Source organism: Trichechus manatus, unplaced genomic scaffold (assembly GCF_000243295.1).
Source record: "Trichechus manatus latirostris isolate Lorelei unplaced genomic scaffold, TriManLat1.0 scaffold00118, whole genome shotgun sequence".
Taxonomy (NCBI): Eukaryota; Metazoa; Chordata; class Mammalia; order Sirenia; family Trichechidae; genus Trichechus; species Trichechus manatus.
Window position 1 is genome coordinate 7,507,335 of NW_004444054.1, and position 19,788 is coordinate 7,527,122.

Below are 19,788 nucleotides of genomic sequence, written 5' to 3' on the forward strand. Positions count from 1 at the left end.
GGATAAGTGGGAGCTGGATAAGTGGTTCACTGGTTCCTTGTTCAGTATAATAAGAGGGTCTGAAAAGTTTAGAGAAGTACTGTCTTAGTAGAAGTTCTTTGGTAAAATTTCCCAGATCTGCGTATCAAATTATTCTGTTACTCCTGGTAAAGTAACAATATTTCTCACTCTACAGGTTTGGTATGAAAATTAGTTGCAAGAAAGGATTAATTATGTGACTTCTTAAAGTACTCAAGAAAAATGTCAAATTAATTTTTTAAGCAGTGATATTTAGTAGGAGTTTGTACTGGGTCCTTAATCACCCATTTTCCAAAGGTTAAATGTATATTATATATTTGTATAGATTAACATAAATGCTTGAGCAGTGAAATATTTAAATCAAATGAAAACATAACTCTTCTGAGAACTCTAACTTTTAGATACTTACCTAAACATGACCAATTAAAAGAAATTCAATAAGGTGCTTGTAAATAGGTGAATTTTTAAGATTATTTTCTTTACCTTTAGCAAATTTATTTTGTAGGTTTATGTATATATCATTAAGGTAAGATGGATAGAAATAAAGAGGGAAGGAATGAAATAAGAGGAAGAGGAGGCCGAAATGGACATTTGGAAAGACATGGGGTATGAGTAAGGAGTACAGGCGCAAGTGAAAACTTTCAGGGACACAGTGAGGTGTCTCATTTTTTGGTGACCTTTTTGGGCCCAGTCCTCTTTTGTGACAGCTGACTGGGCGCGTTGAAAGGAAGGTAGATGGCATGAGGAAAGTAATAATTATACAAGTAATTAAATATTTCCTCAGAAAATACTCAAGTCCCTTTGAAAGATGCCTAACATGGTGTTAAATGATGTAGTCCTGCAAACTGTAGTTGCTACAGAGATTGAAAGGGAGGGGCCCTTGAGAGCTGGATCAGTCAGGACTACGTGGGTCTTGGACTGGACCTAGAGATATGTATGAAATATCCAGCTGGTCTCCCTGCCACCAGTCTTTCTTCTCTTTGAGCCATCCTTCACATTGCCAAAGTTATTTTTCTTAAAAAAAAACAAAACACATAACTTGTATTACAACCTTGTTTAAATCAAAAGCAAATATCTTCTGGGATCCCAATTGCTTGTGCACAAAAATTTCAACTTTTTGTATATAAGGCCTTTTACCGTCCATCTGTAGCCTCGTGTAGACTCAGTTCTCACCTTTTCTTCTATCCGTATCTGTCCCACCCCCTACCCTTTACCCTGTGCTGGCACAGTGAACATTTCCCTCTCTTCCAGTTGCCCAGATGTTTCAGGTCTTTCCAGCACATATCTTTGCTTGTGGTGTTTAATCTGATTTACAATCACCTGTAAAACTCCTGCTTAATCCTTCAACACCCAGCTGGGTCTTGACCTCATTACATTTTGGGGTTATCAACTGATCTAATTCAGCTTCCCACCGTATATTTATGTATATGTGCCAGGCATTGTGCTAGGGCCTGAGGGTTCAAAGATGACTAAGGCTCAATTCCCTGTTAACAGAGCTTAGGTCCCCCCCCCCCCGACCCGCGCACACACACAGTTCTTTGCTGTCATAGCAGTTTGTTCAAATCCCCCAATAGCACTTAAAATACTGCATTTTAGTATTTTTGTTTACGTACCTTTTTCATGGTTAAGTTAAACATTTTTGAAAGCATATATCCTAATTCATTTTGTATGAAACGTGCTTGTAACATTAAGTTTTTTTTTTTTTTGGAATGGAAAAAAATGTATTTGTAAAATATATACAATTTCCTCCTGGGGGAAAAAGGCTTAGGGAAAGAGGTTACAAGTAATCCTATAAAATTTTTTCTATTTTAGATTCACTAAAATATAATAGCATACAGTAAGTAAATTATCAGTTTTATAGTTCTCTCTACATAGGGATATATATTCTAGGTTACTAATACTGGGTACAGTGCAACTAATTTTAGGTTTTATTACCTCTTTTTTCAGTTAGCCTTCCGTAATACTCCCAAGCTAGGTATTCTTAAATGTTTTCGTAGAGACTGTCCTTAGCTCTGTTGTTTATTGTCTTATATTGTAATTGTCTCTCTACTCATGTACCTTCCCAACTGGATTGTAAGTTTTCTGAAAGCAGAAATTGTCTTATTCATCATTAGTTCTCAGAATAATAGCGGTTTAGTAGTATTTGTTTATGAAATACCTTCCGTTGCTTATAAGAACATTTTCAGCATCTTCCTTCCCTAGAATTTTAATTAAAAACCTGTAAATTCAAGGAGCCCTAATGGCACAAGGGTTAAGCGCTCGTCTGCTAACCAGAAAGTTGGTGGTTTGAACCTACCCGGTGCTCCGTGAGAGAAAGACCTGCTCCAGTAAAGATTACAGCCTAGAAAACCCTGTGGGGCGGTTCTCCTCTGTCACACAGGGTCACTATGAGTCAGAGTTGATTCGACAGCACCTAACAACAACTGAATAAACTAGTGTTGTTTTGTTGCAGATAGTTTGCATACTCCCCCTCTTTTGTTCTGGTCCTCTCTACAAATGTTTAGTGAGTGGCTCACCTACCCTCACCACCTCCACCATACTTGTTTCGGTGAAGATACACAGTAACTGGGATTCTTGGCATTTTGGGAAAAGCTTTGAGCAGTTTCTGTTTTATCCAGCCAGCATAGCCCAGTAAGTATTTCTCAGTCTCCTGCCCCAGTACACAGAGGTTTATTACCTTAGCTCTCCCCTTAATAACTGCCTTCACTTGCAGTCTCTCCCAGCTCACACCTCGCCCGCCTCGAAGATGAGGGATATGGTTCTAGTGTTAGCAGTTCAGTTACCTCGTTTGTTTACTTCTCCCAGACTTCCACTGAAAGATTCTTAGCTGTTTGCCTTTTTTTAAAAAAAATTCCCTTCTTCTGAACCCCAAAATCCCTTCTTTTGTCTTATTATCTCCAATGGAGTAGTTTCTTTTACTTAATGGTAAAGTAAAAAAAGACATAGCTGCATAATTGCATATATAAGAAATTATAATTTTATATGAAGAATTTATTTAAAGGAAGAAATGTAATAAAAAATTTAGTGAGACTAATAAGAGACAGAGAGAATCCTTGAAGTTTGGAAATAGTAGATGGTAAATAAGCCACTAAATCCCATTGGGCCTTTTCCTTTGCCTCACATACTGATGGTGAGATTTCTAATTAGAGAGATTGGTGTCTGACTTGTTAGTCATCTCTTGTTATCCTTGATCTCCAGTCACTCAAGATGTTTGCTCATTGAATGAGAAGTTGGAGAAGATAGGTGACTTGTGTTCTTAGTGCTTACTGTATGCTTCAAATTATATGGGGATTTGGGAATGCATTTTAAAATAGATTATTGTCTTGTATTCTTTGTACATGATCTAGCTAGCTTTAATTTTGTAGGGGAGGTGGTGTAAACTTCCTCTTAATTGTCTGTTTCCACTATTATTTTGGTAGGTTTTTTTACATTTACCTTCATTATGTTTATTTGATTTTAAAATACCTAGCCCATCCCTTCAAAATCAATATCTAGTTTAAATTTTATTATAATCTTATCAGGGCTTGATATGATTTCCACTGTGTTTTTTTTTCTCTAATTATGATTTTGAAGTGTAGAATGCTTATTTGTTACTAGAATAAACTCTTAAGAAATGAACATCCAGCATAGAAATCACCATACTTAAAAATAACAGCTGTGCGTGGAAGACCTGTATGGCCCGTGATTACTCTATTGCAACATGGTTGGAGTAAAGTTTGGGGGCCACCAGCCACCTTCTTGCTTTTCCTTATACAGAAAAAACGTGTGCCTTTGTTTCCTCCATGTAGTGAATTCTCCTCTCGGTCTTTAGGGTATACCTTAATTACAGAGCTTTCAGGATACTGCAGAGGAAAGATGTCGTTTTGGACAGGAAAGTGTGAATTTCCCCTATGGAGAAAGGCCCGAAGGCTTTGTACTCTTGTCACATTATTGGCATTTTTTACATTCCTGTTTCTTTCTTGAGGGCAGGGGTCTTCTTTTTTCAGTCATCTTTGAAAGCATAAATTTCCTTTGCAAAGCTAGCCCAGAAAGAGCCCACAAGAGCAGTGTGAAAAATGGTACTACTGTTACCTATACTACTCATATTATGGCTCAAATGGCCATTTGTAGGCTGGCCAAGAAGCCATACCTTAGGAAAATCAGTCTTAATGCTAAGTAATTGATGTCAGATCATTCAATAATGTTTATTATGTTCCTAATAGACACTGCTAAGTATTGAGTACACACACTAAAACCAAAAAACCAAACCCGCTGCCGTCAACTAGATTCTGACTCATAGCTACCCTATAGGACAGAGTAGAGCTGCTGCCCCACAGGGTTTCCAAGGAGTGGCTGGTGGATTTGAGCGGCTGACCTTTTGGTTCACAGCTGAGCTCTTGACCATTGCACCACCAGGGCTTCCCTTGCCCTTCCAAACCAGAAACCAAACCCATTGGCGTCGAGTCAGTTCCAACTCATGGTGACCCTATACTTTGCCCATAGCAGAGCTTATATTCTAACAGAAGAAATGGATAAGGAATCATATAACTACGTAACTACATATTGAGTTAAGTTCTGTGAAGGAAACATACAAGGTACAGTGAGAAATAATCAGGCTTAGAATGGCGAATACTTTACGTCTCAGAAAGGGAGGCCTTTCTGAGAGGGATGACGTTATACTAGAAAACTGAACGGTGAGATGGAATCCCTGTGGCACATCAGAAGGGCTAGAGAATGCCAGACAGAAAGACCCCTGTGCAAAAAAGTTTGCCTTGTCAGTGTGGTTAGAGTTGTGAGTCACGGGGAGTGGCCATAACTTAGGGAGCTTTTTATATTCTGGGTGCTCTGTGAATCCATTGAAGGGTTTTAAGGAGAATGGCATAATACAATTTAAGATTACTTTCGGTGGAGGCCAAGAATGAAAGCTGGGAGGTATGTAAGGAGATGACCATGGATTGGAGGATTAGGATAGTGGTAGTAGAAATAGAAGAAAGATGGATTTGAGTTATATTTTGGAGGAAGAATTAACAGGACTTCCTGACAGATTTGATGTGAGGAGTAAGGTAGGGTAAAGAAGCAGAGAGGGACTTTTAAGTTTCTGGCTTGAGCAACTGGGTATGTGGTAGTGGTGATGTCTGAGTTGTCAAAACCTGGAGAGAAACAGGTTTGAGGGAGCATGTTAACTTTGAACTTTGGATTTGTTGTGTGTCTTCCAATAATGAAATGTGATTAAACCTTTTTTTTTTTTCCTTAAAGTTTTGGCCTTGTCCAGCCCAAAGTTCACCTTCTCTGGGTTTTTGCTCAAATGTTAACTTTTTCATAGTGAGGCCTTTCTTGACGAGCCTAGTTAAAACGGAAAGCCTTATACTACCTGTCTCTCTTCCCTACTTAATTTTTCTCCCTAGTAATTATCACTATCTGAATCTTGTATATTTTATTTATTTGTTTACTATTTATTCACTATAATGTGGTATTGGTGAAATCAGGGGTTTTTGTGTGTTGACCACTCCTGTGTCCCGAATACCTAAAACAGAGTGTGGTCTATAGTAAATGCTCAGGAAATATTCGTTAAATGAATATGTCAAACCACTTGAAGGATTCTGTGGTGTTTTGATGACTATATTAGCACTCGACTACTAGCTGAAAGGTTGGCAGTTCAAACCTACCCAGCGGTGCCTTGGAAGACAGGCCTGATGATCTGCTTTCAAAAGCCTTGAAAACCTTGTGGAGCAGTTCTACTCCGGACACATGCGTTCACCATGAGTCAAAATAGACTCATCGGCAACTGACAACAACTTTATATATGTGTATATAGATAGTTTTTTTGTTATTAGGTGCCGTCGAGTCAGTTCCTACTCACAGTGACCCTGTGTACAATAGGATGAAACACTGCCCCGTGCTGCGCCATCCTCACCATCGTTGCCATGTTTGAGCCTGTGTTATATATGGGTTAGCATTGCTTTTTTAAGGATAAACAATTGAAATCTGTAATTCATATTATAATTGTCTCTTAATTTTCAGGTTACAACTGATGGAAAACCAAAAATCATTGATATCATTGACACAACAGGAAGTGGTGACGTGAATACTGCTACGGTGGTAGAGCCAAAAGATGGTGAGATTATTGGCCTTTCAGGAAGAGCGCTTAAGGTTAGAGCTATTCTCATTGCATTTTCCTTCTTGTACTGTTGCCTCAGAGCATTTAATGTTTTTGGCTTAAATTTGTTACCTATTGCTGCATAACAAATTACCCGAAACTTGATGGTTTAAAACAATAAACAGTTATTATCTCACAGTTGCAGTGAGTCAGGAATCTGGATGTGACTTAAGCTGGGTTCCTCTGGTTAAGATCTCTCATGAGGTTGCAAACACTTGGCCAGGGCTGCAGTTTCATCTGTAGGCTCACCTTGAGTGGGGAAGGGGAGCCCATTTCCAAGTTCACTCAAGTGCTTATTGGCAGGCCTTGGGTCTTGCCATATAGGCCTTTCCACAGGCTGCTTTATAGCATGACAGCCATCTTCCCTCAGGGTGAGTCATCCAAGAGAGAGTGCCCAAGATGGATGCCATGGTCCTTTTATAAAAAGTAATCTTGGACGTGACATCACATCACTTCTGTAATACTATATTCGTTAGAAGTGGTTAATAAGTCCAGCACACATTTAAGGGAAGGAGATTTCACAAAAGCATAAATACCAGGGGGAATGGATTTTTAGGAGTCATTTCAGGAGGAGCCATTATTTACTTTTTCGATGAGGAGCTTAGAATTGGACTTTTTTTTTTTTTATTGTTGTTGGACTATTTTTTTAATGTGGTTACCAAATTCTGTTTTAAGTTTTGAATAGAAAGTTGGGGAAAGTTGGCCAGATGATAGTTTTGCCCTCATGATTTCCTGTCGTGTAATTTTTCCTGTGAACTTGAATATGAAGAAATACTGAGGCTATAATAGCTACGGACTCAAATGACTGGCTGTATCTTATTCCATGCTGTTGGTAGAAAGGCTTGAGTAAGCAAATATGAAAAAAATGGTTATAAAACAAACATAAAGCAGTTCATTAGCTTATCAGTTTCAAGAATGGCAAAAACTTGACTTTAATCAGCATCTACCCTTTAAAACAGAATTAGTTTGGAATACAAAATTGTGATTATTTAGACATCCTAAAAAGCTATACTTAATTCTTCCCACCTTGGACTATATATTTGAATTTCGATTTAGGCATTGGCTTTCGGATAAGATTTTTTCAGCAGTATATTAGTTTCCTGTACTGTGTAACAAATTGCCATGAACTTAGCAGCTTAAAACAACATACACCTATTATCATTGTTTCTATGGATCTGGAGTGCCGGCACAGCTCACCTACATCCTCTGCTCTAGGTCTTACAAGACTGCAATCAAGATGTTGGCCTGGACTGTGGTCTCATCTGAGGCATGGGATCCTCTTTCAAGCTCATATGACTGTTGACAAAATTCCTTTTCTTATAGTTATGGAACTCAGGACATCTTGCTTCTTCAAGGCTAGCAGGAGAATCTGTAACCTCAGGCACATGGCCCCAGTCCCATTTTTAAAGGGCACACCTGATTAGGTCAGACCTCCCAGGGATAGTCTCTTTTGATTAACTCAGAGTCAACTGTTTAAGTACCTTAACTGCGTCTGCAAAATCTCTTCACCTTTGCCATGTAACACAACGTAATCACTGGAATGATAATTCCATCGTATTCCCAAGTCCTGCTTACACTAAAGGTGAGGGAACTTGACACGGGTCGTTGGTCATCTTAAAGTTTTGCCTTCCATGACAGACTGCTTCCTTTTTCCTGTGCTTTTTAAAAAGATTGTATTTTGCAGGAAATTAGTTTTTTATATGTGAATTATACTCTACATTTTTGCCTGTCTTCCCTTAGTCAACATTTTTACTTAGAGTATGTTTCAGAAAAACTTAAAATTCCTGTGGGTTATGTTCCTCTAGGAAACTGGAGAGCATTCCTAGTAAGTCAGACAGATTTAAACCAAAAAAAAAGTAAAATAAAATAAAACCCGTTGCCATCAAGTCAATTCCGGCTCATAGTGACCCCACAGGACAGAGTAGAACTGCGTTATAGGGTTTCCAAGGAGCGGCTGGTGAATTTGAACTGCCAACTTTTGATTAGCAGCTGAGCTCTTAACCACTGCGCCACCAGGGCTCCATCAGACGGACTTAGAACCATGTAAAATATTATTCTCAACACCTCTGTAGTTGTTTATTTTTAAGTAGCTGTAGTAACTCATGTTTAGATAACTGAAATGAACTAATAATATGACTAGTGCTTAATGGTAGAATTATATATTTTATACATATATATAAATAAGGTCAGAAAATTGAGAGATTGATACTTTTTATCTTTTCTCATATTGGTGACATCTTTCTTTAGCTCTACTTTTAAGCCCATCAGTATGGTGGACCTTTTTAATTTTAAATTTTATTCATTATGTCTTCATAGTTTGAAAAGGCGAATACTCTTATAAGGCTTCTAACAAGAAAAGTTAAGTCCCTTGCTGCCCTCTTCCCTCTTCACTCCCAATTCACATTCAACTAAGATTAAGTCTATGTTATATTAAATTCAAAAATTTCAATAACATGCTTGTAGTTGTTATTTCCTGAATTTTTTCTAGTTTCACACTTTATCTGTTAATTAATACTGTGGGAAAAGAGAATTCAGCTCTCAGGTCCTTTATTTCTGACTTTTCTTGCATTGTCTCTTGGATAATTCTGTCCCCACTGTTTTTGTTGTTCTTTTACCTGGAATTCCTGTTAATTAGAGATTGGACCTCTTGAATTGATCCTCCAGTTTTCTTATGTTTTCCCGCCTTTTCTTCACTGCCTTTTTGATTTCCTCAACATTATCTTCTAACCTTTGTAGTGATTTTTAAAAAATTTTGCCTCTTATTTTTATTGCAGAAACCCCTTCATGTTCACTGATAGCGTATTCTGTTTCATGTATGCAACATTGTATCTGTGAGATTCTTAGTTATCATCTCAATTTTTTTCTCCAGTTCCTTTCATTTTTTGTTTCTTCCTCTTCTTCCCTTCTTTTTACTTACCTTTTCTTCCTCTTCTCCTTCCTCTGTCTCTTGTGCTTCTTCCTCATCTCCTGCTCTCACTTCCCCTCCTCTTTCTTCCTGTCTTCTCCTCTGCCGCCGCCTCTTTTCATCCCGTGTTCTGTGTTTTTTTTTTACAGAGGTTGTCTTCAGGTATCGAGTCATCCCTGACTGACTGTCTCTTGTTAAGTAAGGCACAAAAAGGTGATTGGAAGCTCTTTCCACTTGTACAGGGTTGTGCAGTGGTGTGCTTCACTGTAGGGTATTAATACAGCAGTTTCTTTTTGGGGATTCCAAACCATTAGTATATGCTGTATTTTTTCTATCAGGATGCTCAGTTACCTCAGAGAGGACCTTAGCAGGTTTGGCCTGGGATTTAGGAGAAGAGTGGGAAATAAGCCTGGCTTTCGGCATTCAGGTGCCTGGTGTGGTTTCATGCAGACTCTTTTCAGTACGTATCATCTCTCTCCTCTGCTGCGCAAACCTCTGCAGAGAGTTGATATCCCAACTTCTCTCCGGCTTAAGGGACAGTTGCTTGGTTGGGCAGGTTTGGGCAGGATGTTGGGGAGGCAGGGGTCTAACTGCTGCTTATATAAACCTTCATCCCGTTGTCCTCTTTACAGCTCCCCTCTTCATTCATATACAGAATATATACCCACGCACATTTTCAGTTTGATTGTTTTCAAGGATGTGTATGTGTTCAGATATTTTGTAGTAGTCATTAAAAAGTTATTGATCACTGTGATTCTGGCTAATTGAATATCCAGATCCTTTAGTACACAATTTTCAGAAAGTGACCCAGTGAAGTCTTCAAGTTTCTTAGACTTAGTCATGCTAAAATAAATTAAATGTTTATATTCTATTTCTGCATTTTCCAAATATCACAGAAACTGCTAATGGTTAATGTCTAAATCTCCTAGTTTTAGATCATCTACCAGTGAGGTGCTTTGAATGCTCCAGTAGGCTCCTTCTGTAAGGGAGTTATTCCTAGGCCTTCTTGAGAGACTAGTAGTCAATTAGTTAGGTTACTCCTGTGCGCGGATATGGTGAAGAACACTGAATATGCATGGACAGCCGGAAGAACGAATACATCTCGCCTGGAAGAACTACAGTCAGAGTGCTCCTTGGAAGTGAGGATGGTGGGACTTTGTCTCATGTACATTGGATATGCTATCAGGAGGCACCAGTCCCTGGAGAAGGACATCATGGTTAGTGAAAGAGAGGAAGACCCTCAACAAGATGGATTGACAGTGGCTGCAATTGTGGGCTCAAGCATTACAGTGATTGTGAGGATGGCACAGGACCAGGCAGTGTTTCATTCTGTTGTACATAGGTTTTGCTTTGAGTCGGAAGCGCCTCAGCGGCACCTAACAACAACAACACGAGCAGGTAGAAGGAACAGAAGTGTAAAATCTTTTTTTGTGAAATATACATACATGAAGGAAAGTGTATAAAACACATGTACAGTTTAACAAATAAGTAACATGAACACCATTGTATGCCCCACACCGATCAAGGAATATTGCCATACCTCAGAAGCCTTGTGTGTTCCTCCAGAGCAGAAGACTAGATTGACTTTTGTGATAATCATTTCTTTGCTTTCGTTTATAGTTTTACCATCTCTATACAGAGACATAAAATATATTGTTTACTTCTGCCTATTTTTAACCTTTGTACGATAATGACCTCATTTAGGTGTCACCTTGGGCCTTCCACTCAGTGTTGTTTGTTAGCTCCGTGAGATTCATCCATGTTATTGCATGTAGCAATAATGTGTTCAATTTCATTATTGTATAGTATGCTGTGTTATGTATATACCATGCTTCATCCATTCTGCTTATGTACCATTGAGTTGTTTCCAGTTTGGGACTATTGACAACAGTTCTTCAGAGAACATTCTAGTACATATGTTCTGTGCACATGTGTATAGATGTGTCCAGGGTATTGTACTTAGGAGTGAAAATGCTGATTCATGGATGTACAACTTTTTAGGTAATAATAGACTATTTTTCAGAGTGTTAGTACTAAAATACATAGCAGTGTTTATACAATTTGAATAGTTGTACTACCCTGCTAACACTTTATTTTCAGACCTTTTAATTTTTTCTAATTTGCTGAAAATCTGGAGATATCTTATTGTGGTTTAATTTGCATTTCTCTAATTACTAATGAAATTGAGCACCTTTTCATATGTTGTTCAGCCATTTGGATTTTATTTTTGTGACATGCCTGTTCAGGTTTATTTGCCTTTTTTTTTTTTTCCTACCGAGTTGTCTGTTGTTACCTTACTGATTTGTAGGAGTTCTTTAATCTGTAGACTAGTCCTGGTAACATGCAGTATGTATTACAGGTGTCTTCTCCCATTCAATACTTCAAATTCTATATTTCACTCTCCATATGATGTCTTTTGATGAATAGTTCTCAATTTTAATGTAGTTGAATTGCAATTTTGCCTCTTTCATTAGATTTTTTTATGTCTTTCTTAAATCCTTCTTGCTCTCAGTATCATGAAGATATTCTCCTGTATTACTTTTTAAAAAGTTTCACATTTTGGTCCTCATACTTCTTCTAGAATTTACGTGAAATTGATTTTATGCTTACTTTGAAATAGAGTCCTGTTTGCTTTTATCTGTATTGAAGACCCAATTGTTCCAATACCATGTATTAAAATGCCATAATCTCTCCACTAATTTTAGTGTCTTGTAAAATGTAACTTTTGACTTCTTTAGTCTTATTTCCCATTCTCTTTGTCCTTTTGGATTTTTTTTCCTTGTTGCAATTTTAGTGGCATTTTAGAAGGAAGCACACAGTGCTTTTTTCACTTTATTGCATTCAACTTGAAGTCATTTTTTAAATCATCAAAATTTAATCTTACATAGTTAAAAAAAAAGGTAAATTTACACATAATTAATAATTGGGACAGACTTAACACACTATTTAAGTGCAGTGATAGCCAGAGGAAATGTTGTGCTTGTTCACCAGCAGTACCATGAGGCTGCCAATTGTGAAATGCAGACGAAAAGAAAAGAGCTGCACGGAACAATAACATTGACTGGCATATTAAGAAAAATATTCCTTTATGTTAGGCATCTTCTCTTTAATTGAGTCAGAGAAATGAGATATAGTTAGAAAGTAATTAAAGAGATTCTGTATATCATGAAAATCAGCTTTATTACATTATAGTTACCATGTAATTAAGACCATTTTAAAGACAGGAATTTAAAATAGTCAAAATTTAAAGCTTTATTCTTTTTTTTTTAGTTAAAATATACACAACAAAACATATTCCAATTCAACAAAAGTCTTTGTCCTAAAGAGACTGTAGAATACTCAAATACATAAAATAGCATACAGTCCATAGTTGCCTCATCTACATTGTTTACTGTAACTTAGTTAAAAATAGGCAGCATAACCATGGTTATAACTTTAATTTCCTGAAATTTTTAGTGTAATTTTCGTAACTAAATAGTCTGCCTTCACTGTAAGGAAAATACATCGTAGCGATTTGAAAAGTTTCTAGTTTCATGGACCCTGCAGATTTTGGCCTTATAATTAAATATTAATTGTCTATTAGGTTATTTTTATTATATTATGGATATTACTATGTTTTTGATGATCATGGATCCTGTGATTGCGAAGAATATGCATACTCACATTTTCTTGATTGACATTTCAAGTTGACTGATACTTAATGCGTTTTATTATCCATAGGAATCATTAAAAGTAGAGGTTATTTTCTTCTTACTACAGATGAGGAAGCAGAAGCCTATGAGTTCCACCTAGTTGGTCATAGAATTCTATTCACAGCCCATGTCTGTTTTTAAAGCCCATATGCACTGAATTTTATAGTCTCCATTGAAGAATTGGATTCCTGTTTTCAACCTTTCTGTTTTTTGGGCAAACAATTTAATTACTTTTTGCCTCTTTGCTTTCTCCATTTGTAAACTATTTATACTCTTTACATCATTCTGTTAATTAAAAGCTTTGGGTGTCATTTTGAAGCACTTTGAGTTAGTTGAAAAGACTATATATGTTATATTTAATAAACATTTTATAGAGCTTTTTTCTTAAGAATTCAAAGAGCTTTTTTATTTAGTAACTATGCATTCTTCCTGTTGTGTTATAAAGGAGAGTGAAGTTCTTTTCCTGAACAGGAAATCTAAGTGTAGAGAGGTTCTGTAAATGAATTCCTTCCTCTCGTCGTTGAAAGGCAGTGGAGTGGTGAAGGGGAAGATGAGGACTTGTTGATGCTTAAGACCTAAAGATCTTAGTGATTTAATGAGGTAGCATGTGTTGAAAGCACTTTATAAACCACAAGGCATTCTATAAATGAAAGATAATATTCTAGTCAAACCATCTTATGTAGGGATGTGAAAAAAGAGAAAAAAGAGGCCATAGAGATATTAAATGACTACTTGGAATACTAAAAATAACTGCTCTGGTCTGTGAGCCTGCTCATCCAAGTTGAACCATTAAAGTCAGGTACTTTTCCCAGTAGTCTGTCATTATAATTGCAGAGCGTTTAGTAAGTGAACAATTTACTTTTTTTCTGTAGATTCCTGCAAGCTGGACAAATCCCTCAGGCAAATATCATATTGGCATAAAAAATGGCTATGACTTCTATCCAAAGGCTCTCAAGGAAAGGATACAGGTAATGTACAACTTATCAATGACTTGTATACCTTCTTCAGATTTTATGACTGTTGTGGTTGGGTGCCATTGAGTCTGTTCTGACTCGGACAAAATCTCTTAACACTTAATTGTTTGTGGACCTTTCAAGTAGCAGTGACCATTTAAAGGAAGATTCTGCTCAGTGGAATGTTATCCATTTAAAGTAGTGGTTCTTAACCATGGATGCATGGATAGGTTTAGGAAATCTGTGAATCCACTGAGATTATATTCAAACTTTTTCTGTGTTTGTATTTTTCTGGGAGATGAGATATAGTTTTCACTGGATTTTTTAAAGGATTTTGTCACTCCAAAAGGGTTAAAAACAGTTGATTTAAAGTCCAGTCCTCCTTCTTTGTTCCCGTTGCTGTAGTTTCTATGATAGTTTACCCCATTTTTACTGCAGTTTAACTAGCCTTCCTGATCCCAGGAAGTCATCATTCTATATTAAGGAAAGGATTATTGAGACCCTAAGTAGCTGAAGTATAGGAAACACAAGTATGTCATTAGAGAAATAAGAATTGTAAATCAGGTGATAAAGAGCATGCTTTAGAACAGCACTGTTCAGTGAAATTTTCTGTGATGGTAGAAATGTCCTATGTCTGCATTATCCAGTATGGTAGCCACTAACCACAAGTAGCTGTTGAAAACTTGAAATGTGGCTAGTGTGACTGAGTAATTGACATTTTAATTTTATTTAGTGTTTTAAAATTTAAGTTTAACTAAACTTAACTTGGCTAAGTTAACTTGCATGGGACAGTGCCAGTTTAGGATATTGCCATTACACTGGTAGCCCATGTAAATCAGGGTTTTAACTGTTAAAGCAAAATGTAATCCTTGAAAATGAGCTTATTGGGTCGGATGTATGGGCTCTTTCATCTAATCACGGTGTTGTTTGCTTCCCCAGGGGTCTGTGAACCATAAGAAGTTACTCAGTGTGTGTGTATATATATATGTGTGTGTGTATATATATGTGTGTGTGTGTATGTGTATGTAAAACCTTCCCTTATTTGTCAAATTTCAACCATTTTGCAAAAAAAAATTTTACGAAAACAATACTATATGTTACTTTCATTAGATACTATTTTGTTTTAAAATTTCAGGCCAGAACACACATGGATATTAAAGTATTTTTATGTAGTATATTAAATTTTATCAACTGTGTTGATAAGGTACACATTAACATGCAAATAGAGAGTGGCTGAGTTACAGTGAACCCTCCCTTAGCTCAGTGGAGATGATTATTTACTAGACAGGATTCCTTTAATTGGCAAACTTACATTGGAAGACACTATAGGTTAAAGACATTGGAATTGAAAGTAAGAACAATTTCAGGTAAAGAGACCAGTTTCTATCAAGTCAAAGAGGATGGAAAAAAAGATAACCTAGAGAGAGAGTGGAAATTGAGGAAGCCTGCATGTCCATCGAAATGCATTTGTCATCTTCCTCCTGTCCTCTGCTTGCATTTGGTGTAAGACATTTCTGAATTCTGTAAAGGCCCAGAATACAGTATTTTCTTTTACTTTAGATGACTAGGAATTCAGTCAGTTTTCTGACATGGTATTATTTATTCTTCGGAGAAAGCGGGGATTTAAATTAGAGCATTATTGTTGTTAGTTGCCATCAAGCCGATTCTGACTATGTAAAAATACATTTTGGATGTGCCTTAGTGAACTTGTTCTCCTAAAACCTGGCCGCAATAAATTAAGTAATCAATTTTTAATAATTGATTCATTACTTGATAACTTGAGTATATACAATATTTTTTTACCTCTGTGTGAAAATCGTATAGCATCACAGCTGATAGCTAGATCCAGTATAAATGACTGTCTAGATTTGCCTGAATATATTGTCAACCTAATTGTAAGGTAATTTTTCTGTCTTTGCAGAAAGAACGGAAGGAAAAAATCTGGGACCCTATTCACAGAGCGGCCCTTGCCGAAGCCTGTAGAAAACAGGAAGAGTTTGATATTGCCAACAATAGCTCTTCTCAAGTTGGTGCTAATCGTTTTTATGTAAACATTACCGTAGAGTTCTTAGAGACTTAATAGTCTGGTGTTTCACAAGCTTTTTTAAAAAATTGGTTAATTTTGCTAACTTTATTTATCCTAATGTCAATTTACATATGTATTTATCACTTTTTAAAACTTTAACATGTAATGCACATACCTGAATGTACATAAATCATCAGCATTTAGTTAGTGAATTTTCAGGAAATGAACACTCCCGTATTGGCACCACCCTAGAAATCTCCCATGAGCTTCTTCCTCATCATTGCTCCCTTCCTCCTTCCCAAAGGCAACAACGCCACAGAATCATTTTGTCTATTTTGAATTTTATACAGTGGAATCATCAGTATGTATACTTTTATGTCAGGCTTCTTTTGTTCAGATGACATTTGTGGTATTCATCCATGTTGTGGAGTGTTACAGTGGTTTGTTCACTCTTACTGCTAAGGTAATATTTCATTGTATTAACACCACAGTTTATCCACTCTGCAGGCTGACAGTTGCTTTGTGTTCCATTTTTGGGTCTTATGAATAATGCTATTTTGAACATTCTTGTACATGTCTTTCATTGGGTCACAAAGTGGTTGTACCAATTCATATTCCCACAAGAAGTATATAAGTGTTCCATTCTTCTATATCTTTGCCATTAACTGTTTTTTGAATCAGTCTGTAAAATGAAAACAATGTCCTTGTTTATTATGAAAATAACGTGCTAGTTTTAGAAACTTTGGACAACACACGTACATAGCAAGTGAAGCTTCCATAATGCCACTTCCCAGAGATAATACAGCTCAGTGTTTACCCTTCCTGGTTTTTCTTCTGATCCATGAATGTACCTTTTCTTAATCAAAATGGAATTATATTAATGGTTTCATCCCTGGCTGCATATTAGAATAACATGAAGAGCTTTTTTAAAACCTCCATTGCTTTTGCCCTGCTGATGAATTAAAACCTTGCAGGGGATGCAGGCAGTTTATGAGCCTCTCCAGGAGCTTTAATTAATGTGCAGCTAGGATTGAGAACTGCTGGCTTGTATTATACAAGTTTAACTTTTATTGATATGTATATATCATCCTTTTTTAATAGCTGTATAATTTTATATAGAATAAATATTTGTACTTTTCAGCCTCTTATTATTAGACATGTTGAATATAGTATTTCAGGTGCTACACATATGTGGCTAACTTTATAAAAGAGAGATCTGGACTGCATTATCTGTTTTATTATATTTTGTATACCAGAAGTGTCTAATGATTGTATTTTTCCTTCATTGAGTATAGTTGATGTGGAATCAATAAAAATGAAGCATAACTTAAGATTTTTGGAACATGTGAAACTTAAATTTTTATTCACTTGGCCTAATCATGTGAATGTGGAGCAACTTAATACAGTATGTAGTTCTGTAGTTCTACATACTATTAGGCATGTAATGACATTGCCATTTTTTGTAGATCAGAAATGATTGCATAGCCTCAATTTTATAGGATTTAATCTAATATATTCTTTAAGTATATGTTAATAATACCTTGGTTCCCAAATGCTAGTTTGTAGAACTGATACTGATGACTGTTTCCAAATTACCTGGGAAACTTTGAAAAATAGTTTAGATTTCTGGATTTTATCCCCTAATATTCTGATTTAAAAAGTGGAGTGAGATGTGGAATCTTATCTTTTTAATGGCTTTTTGAGTGATTCTGATTCACAGTGAAGTTTGGTAACCACTGGACAAGATAATCACTTTTTATTCTATTTATGGTGGCCTCAGAAAATTAGCAGCTTGCTCAGAATTTCACAGCCAGTAGCCAGACTAAAACTTGAAGCACATTTATTCCAAATAATATTAAATTCTCTAGAATCGGGTTGGCTAACTTTCTCGGCAAATATTTTCATTAGTCTTGTCACTACTATTTAACTTTACCCTTGTAGCATAAAAGCATCCACAGATAATACATACGAAATGGGTGTGGCTATGTTCCAGGGAAACTTCATTTACAAAACCATGCCACAGACTGGATTTGGACGCTGCACCATGATTTGTCAACCTGTACTCTAGGTCTAAATTCAGTAATTACAGGGATTCTAGAGGTAGTGTTTATTTTTAAAAACAGGGTTGTGTATCTTTGAAGTGGCTTAGTGCATTATTATTTATTTCAGTCTTAGTATTTATAGCCTTTCAAATTTGTCTTTTCCCTAATTATTTAGTAAAGTTGACATGCTCTTGAAAGGTTTACCAAATGGTTCAAATACCTAACTTAACATTTTTAGAGACTCTAGAAGGGTAACACGTGATAGTTGTTATTTAGTTTGTACATAAATCTGTTTTAAAGCCTTTGTTCTTGTTCACGACCACAGAGCTAAAATAAGTTTTAAATTAAACCCCCGTTAAATCCTCATATGTATTTAACTAAGCAGATTCTAAAGGAAATAAGATGACTCACGGTTTTAGTAATTTATTTGGGTTCTTAATAAATTGATTTGAAATGGGAAAGGCCCTGATACAAAATTCTAAAAGTCTATGAAGTATTTTACAACAATTTTATTTTTAGTTACATTTGGAAATTAGTTATAATGCAGCTTATAGGTATGTGACCAACACATGTCTTGACCAAATGATACCTCCAACATGCAGCACAGTGTCTTTGCCAAGGTATGTAGAACAAGTGTCTGAATGAGAGATCAAGTAAAAAGAAGTATTATTTTTTAAATATATATTAATTGATGTCCGCTTCATTAAGTTGAACTACGAATTGCAAAGATATAAAAAGAAAAATTTCTTGCATTTTTTTCCCAGAGTAAAATGGTTATACTACCAGGTCATATTCTATCTTTGTTTGTATGTGATATATTTTTTCAGAAACACAAAGTGTACTAATATTAATGTATTTTATGATTTGTTAGGCAAATAAACTAATCAAAGAAGAGCTTCAGAGTCAAGTGGAATTACTAAATTCTTTTGAAAAAAAATACAGTGATCCTGGCCCGGTATATGACTGCTTGGTATGGAATGATGGTGAAGTCTGGAGGTAAACTTCATAAGTTTTATAAATGTTCAGCTTTTAAAAACGTTTTATATCTACTCTGAAGAGCGTTAAATCCTTCACATCTGCCCGGAGTTTTGGTACATGTGACATTAGTATTATGAAGCAAATTATATGGGAGTCAAGCCAGACCTTCAAAAGTCACAACCTTGTGCCACATTGGTATTTGCCTTCTGTCAAGTCAGTGAAGTCGGAAGTAATTTATGCATGTGTTATTGAGTTACTCCATTTTGCTGAGGGTTACAGGAGACTGGCCTAATGAAGTATGTCATTGTATTCACTGAGAATATTGTTAAAGATGTTGACTCATTCATTCTTTTATCACTTGGCAAGTATTTGTTGAGTACATTCTTTGCACCAGGTATAGTCTCTAGAAGCTGCTGTATGGACTCTGTACTGGGAACATTCAAACTAAGTCTAGGAAATATCGAGAAAGATTTTCCAGAAGTGATGTCAAGCTGAGACTTGAAGGATCAGCACAGGTTAGTTAAAGCACAAGGTGTAGGAAAGCGGGATGAAAGGAGGAAGAGACGTTGCAGGAGCTTTAAGTTTATGTAGGGTGTCTGATGGGAGGAGGAGGTAGGGGAGGTCAGCTGAGGTCTGATTATGAGGGACTTCGTTATAGAGTTTCAACTTTATGCTGATCCATCGGAAGACTTTTGAAGGTTTTTAGCAGGAGTCAGGGACCATCGGACTTGAAATCACTGTAGCTACAGTATGAAGGCAGAGTGGGCCGACCAGTCAGCAGGGCATCACAGCCATCCAGGCCGTAGAAGTTGGTGACCTAGATAAAGAAAGAGACAGTGCAAATGGAGAAGTGAACATGGTAAAGACACAGGACTGTATGATTAGATGATTTCCAGGAAGGGTGGTGGCCGATTGCACATGTTTCAGAGCCAAGTGTGCTAGTCTCTCCAGCAAATAAGGAGGATTTTGTAGCATACATTTTACTTATTAACCTCAGTCCTGATTTGGTATGCTAATTTTGTTTTCTGTTTGCCCATT

At 36.4% G+C, this 19,788-nt stretch overlaps 1 protein-coding gene across 1 annotated transcript in view; it reads left to right on the plus strand.

Moving 5' to 3' along the window:
• Positions 1 to 601: 601 nt before the first annotated feature.
• The window catches only part of TPP2 (tripeptidyl peptidase 2), a 78,694-nt gene continuing 59,507 nt past the window's right edge, over positions 602 to 19,788 (plus strand). Inside the window, 6 exon segments of the mRNA XM_023738545.1 lie at positions 602 to 624; positions 2,637 to 2,649; positions 6,019 to 6,147; positions 13,624 to 13,719; positions 15,626 to 15,730; positions 18,644 to 18,768. Of these exon segments, the coding sequence (XP_023594313.1) occupies positions 602 to 624; positions 2,637 to 2,649; positions 6,019 to 6,147; positions 13,624 to 13,719; positions 15,626 to 15,730; positions 18,644 to 18,768 (491 nt within the window).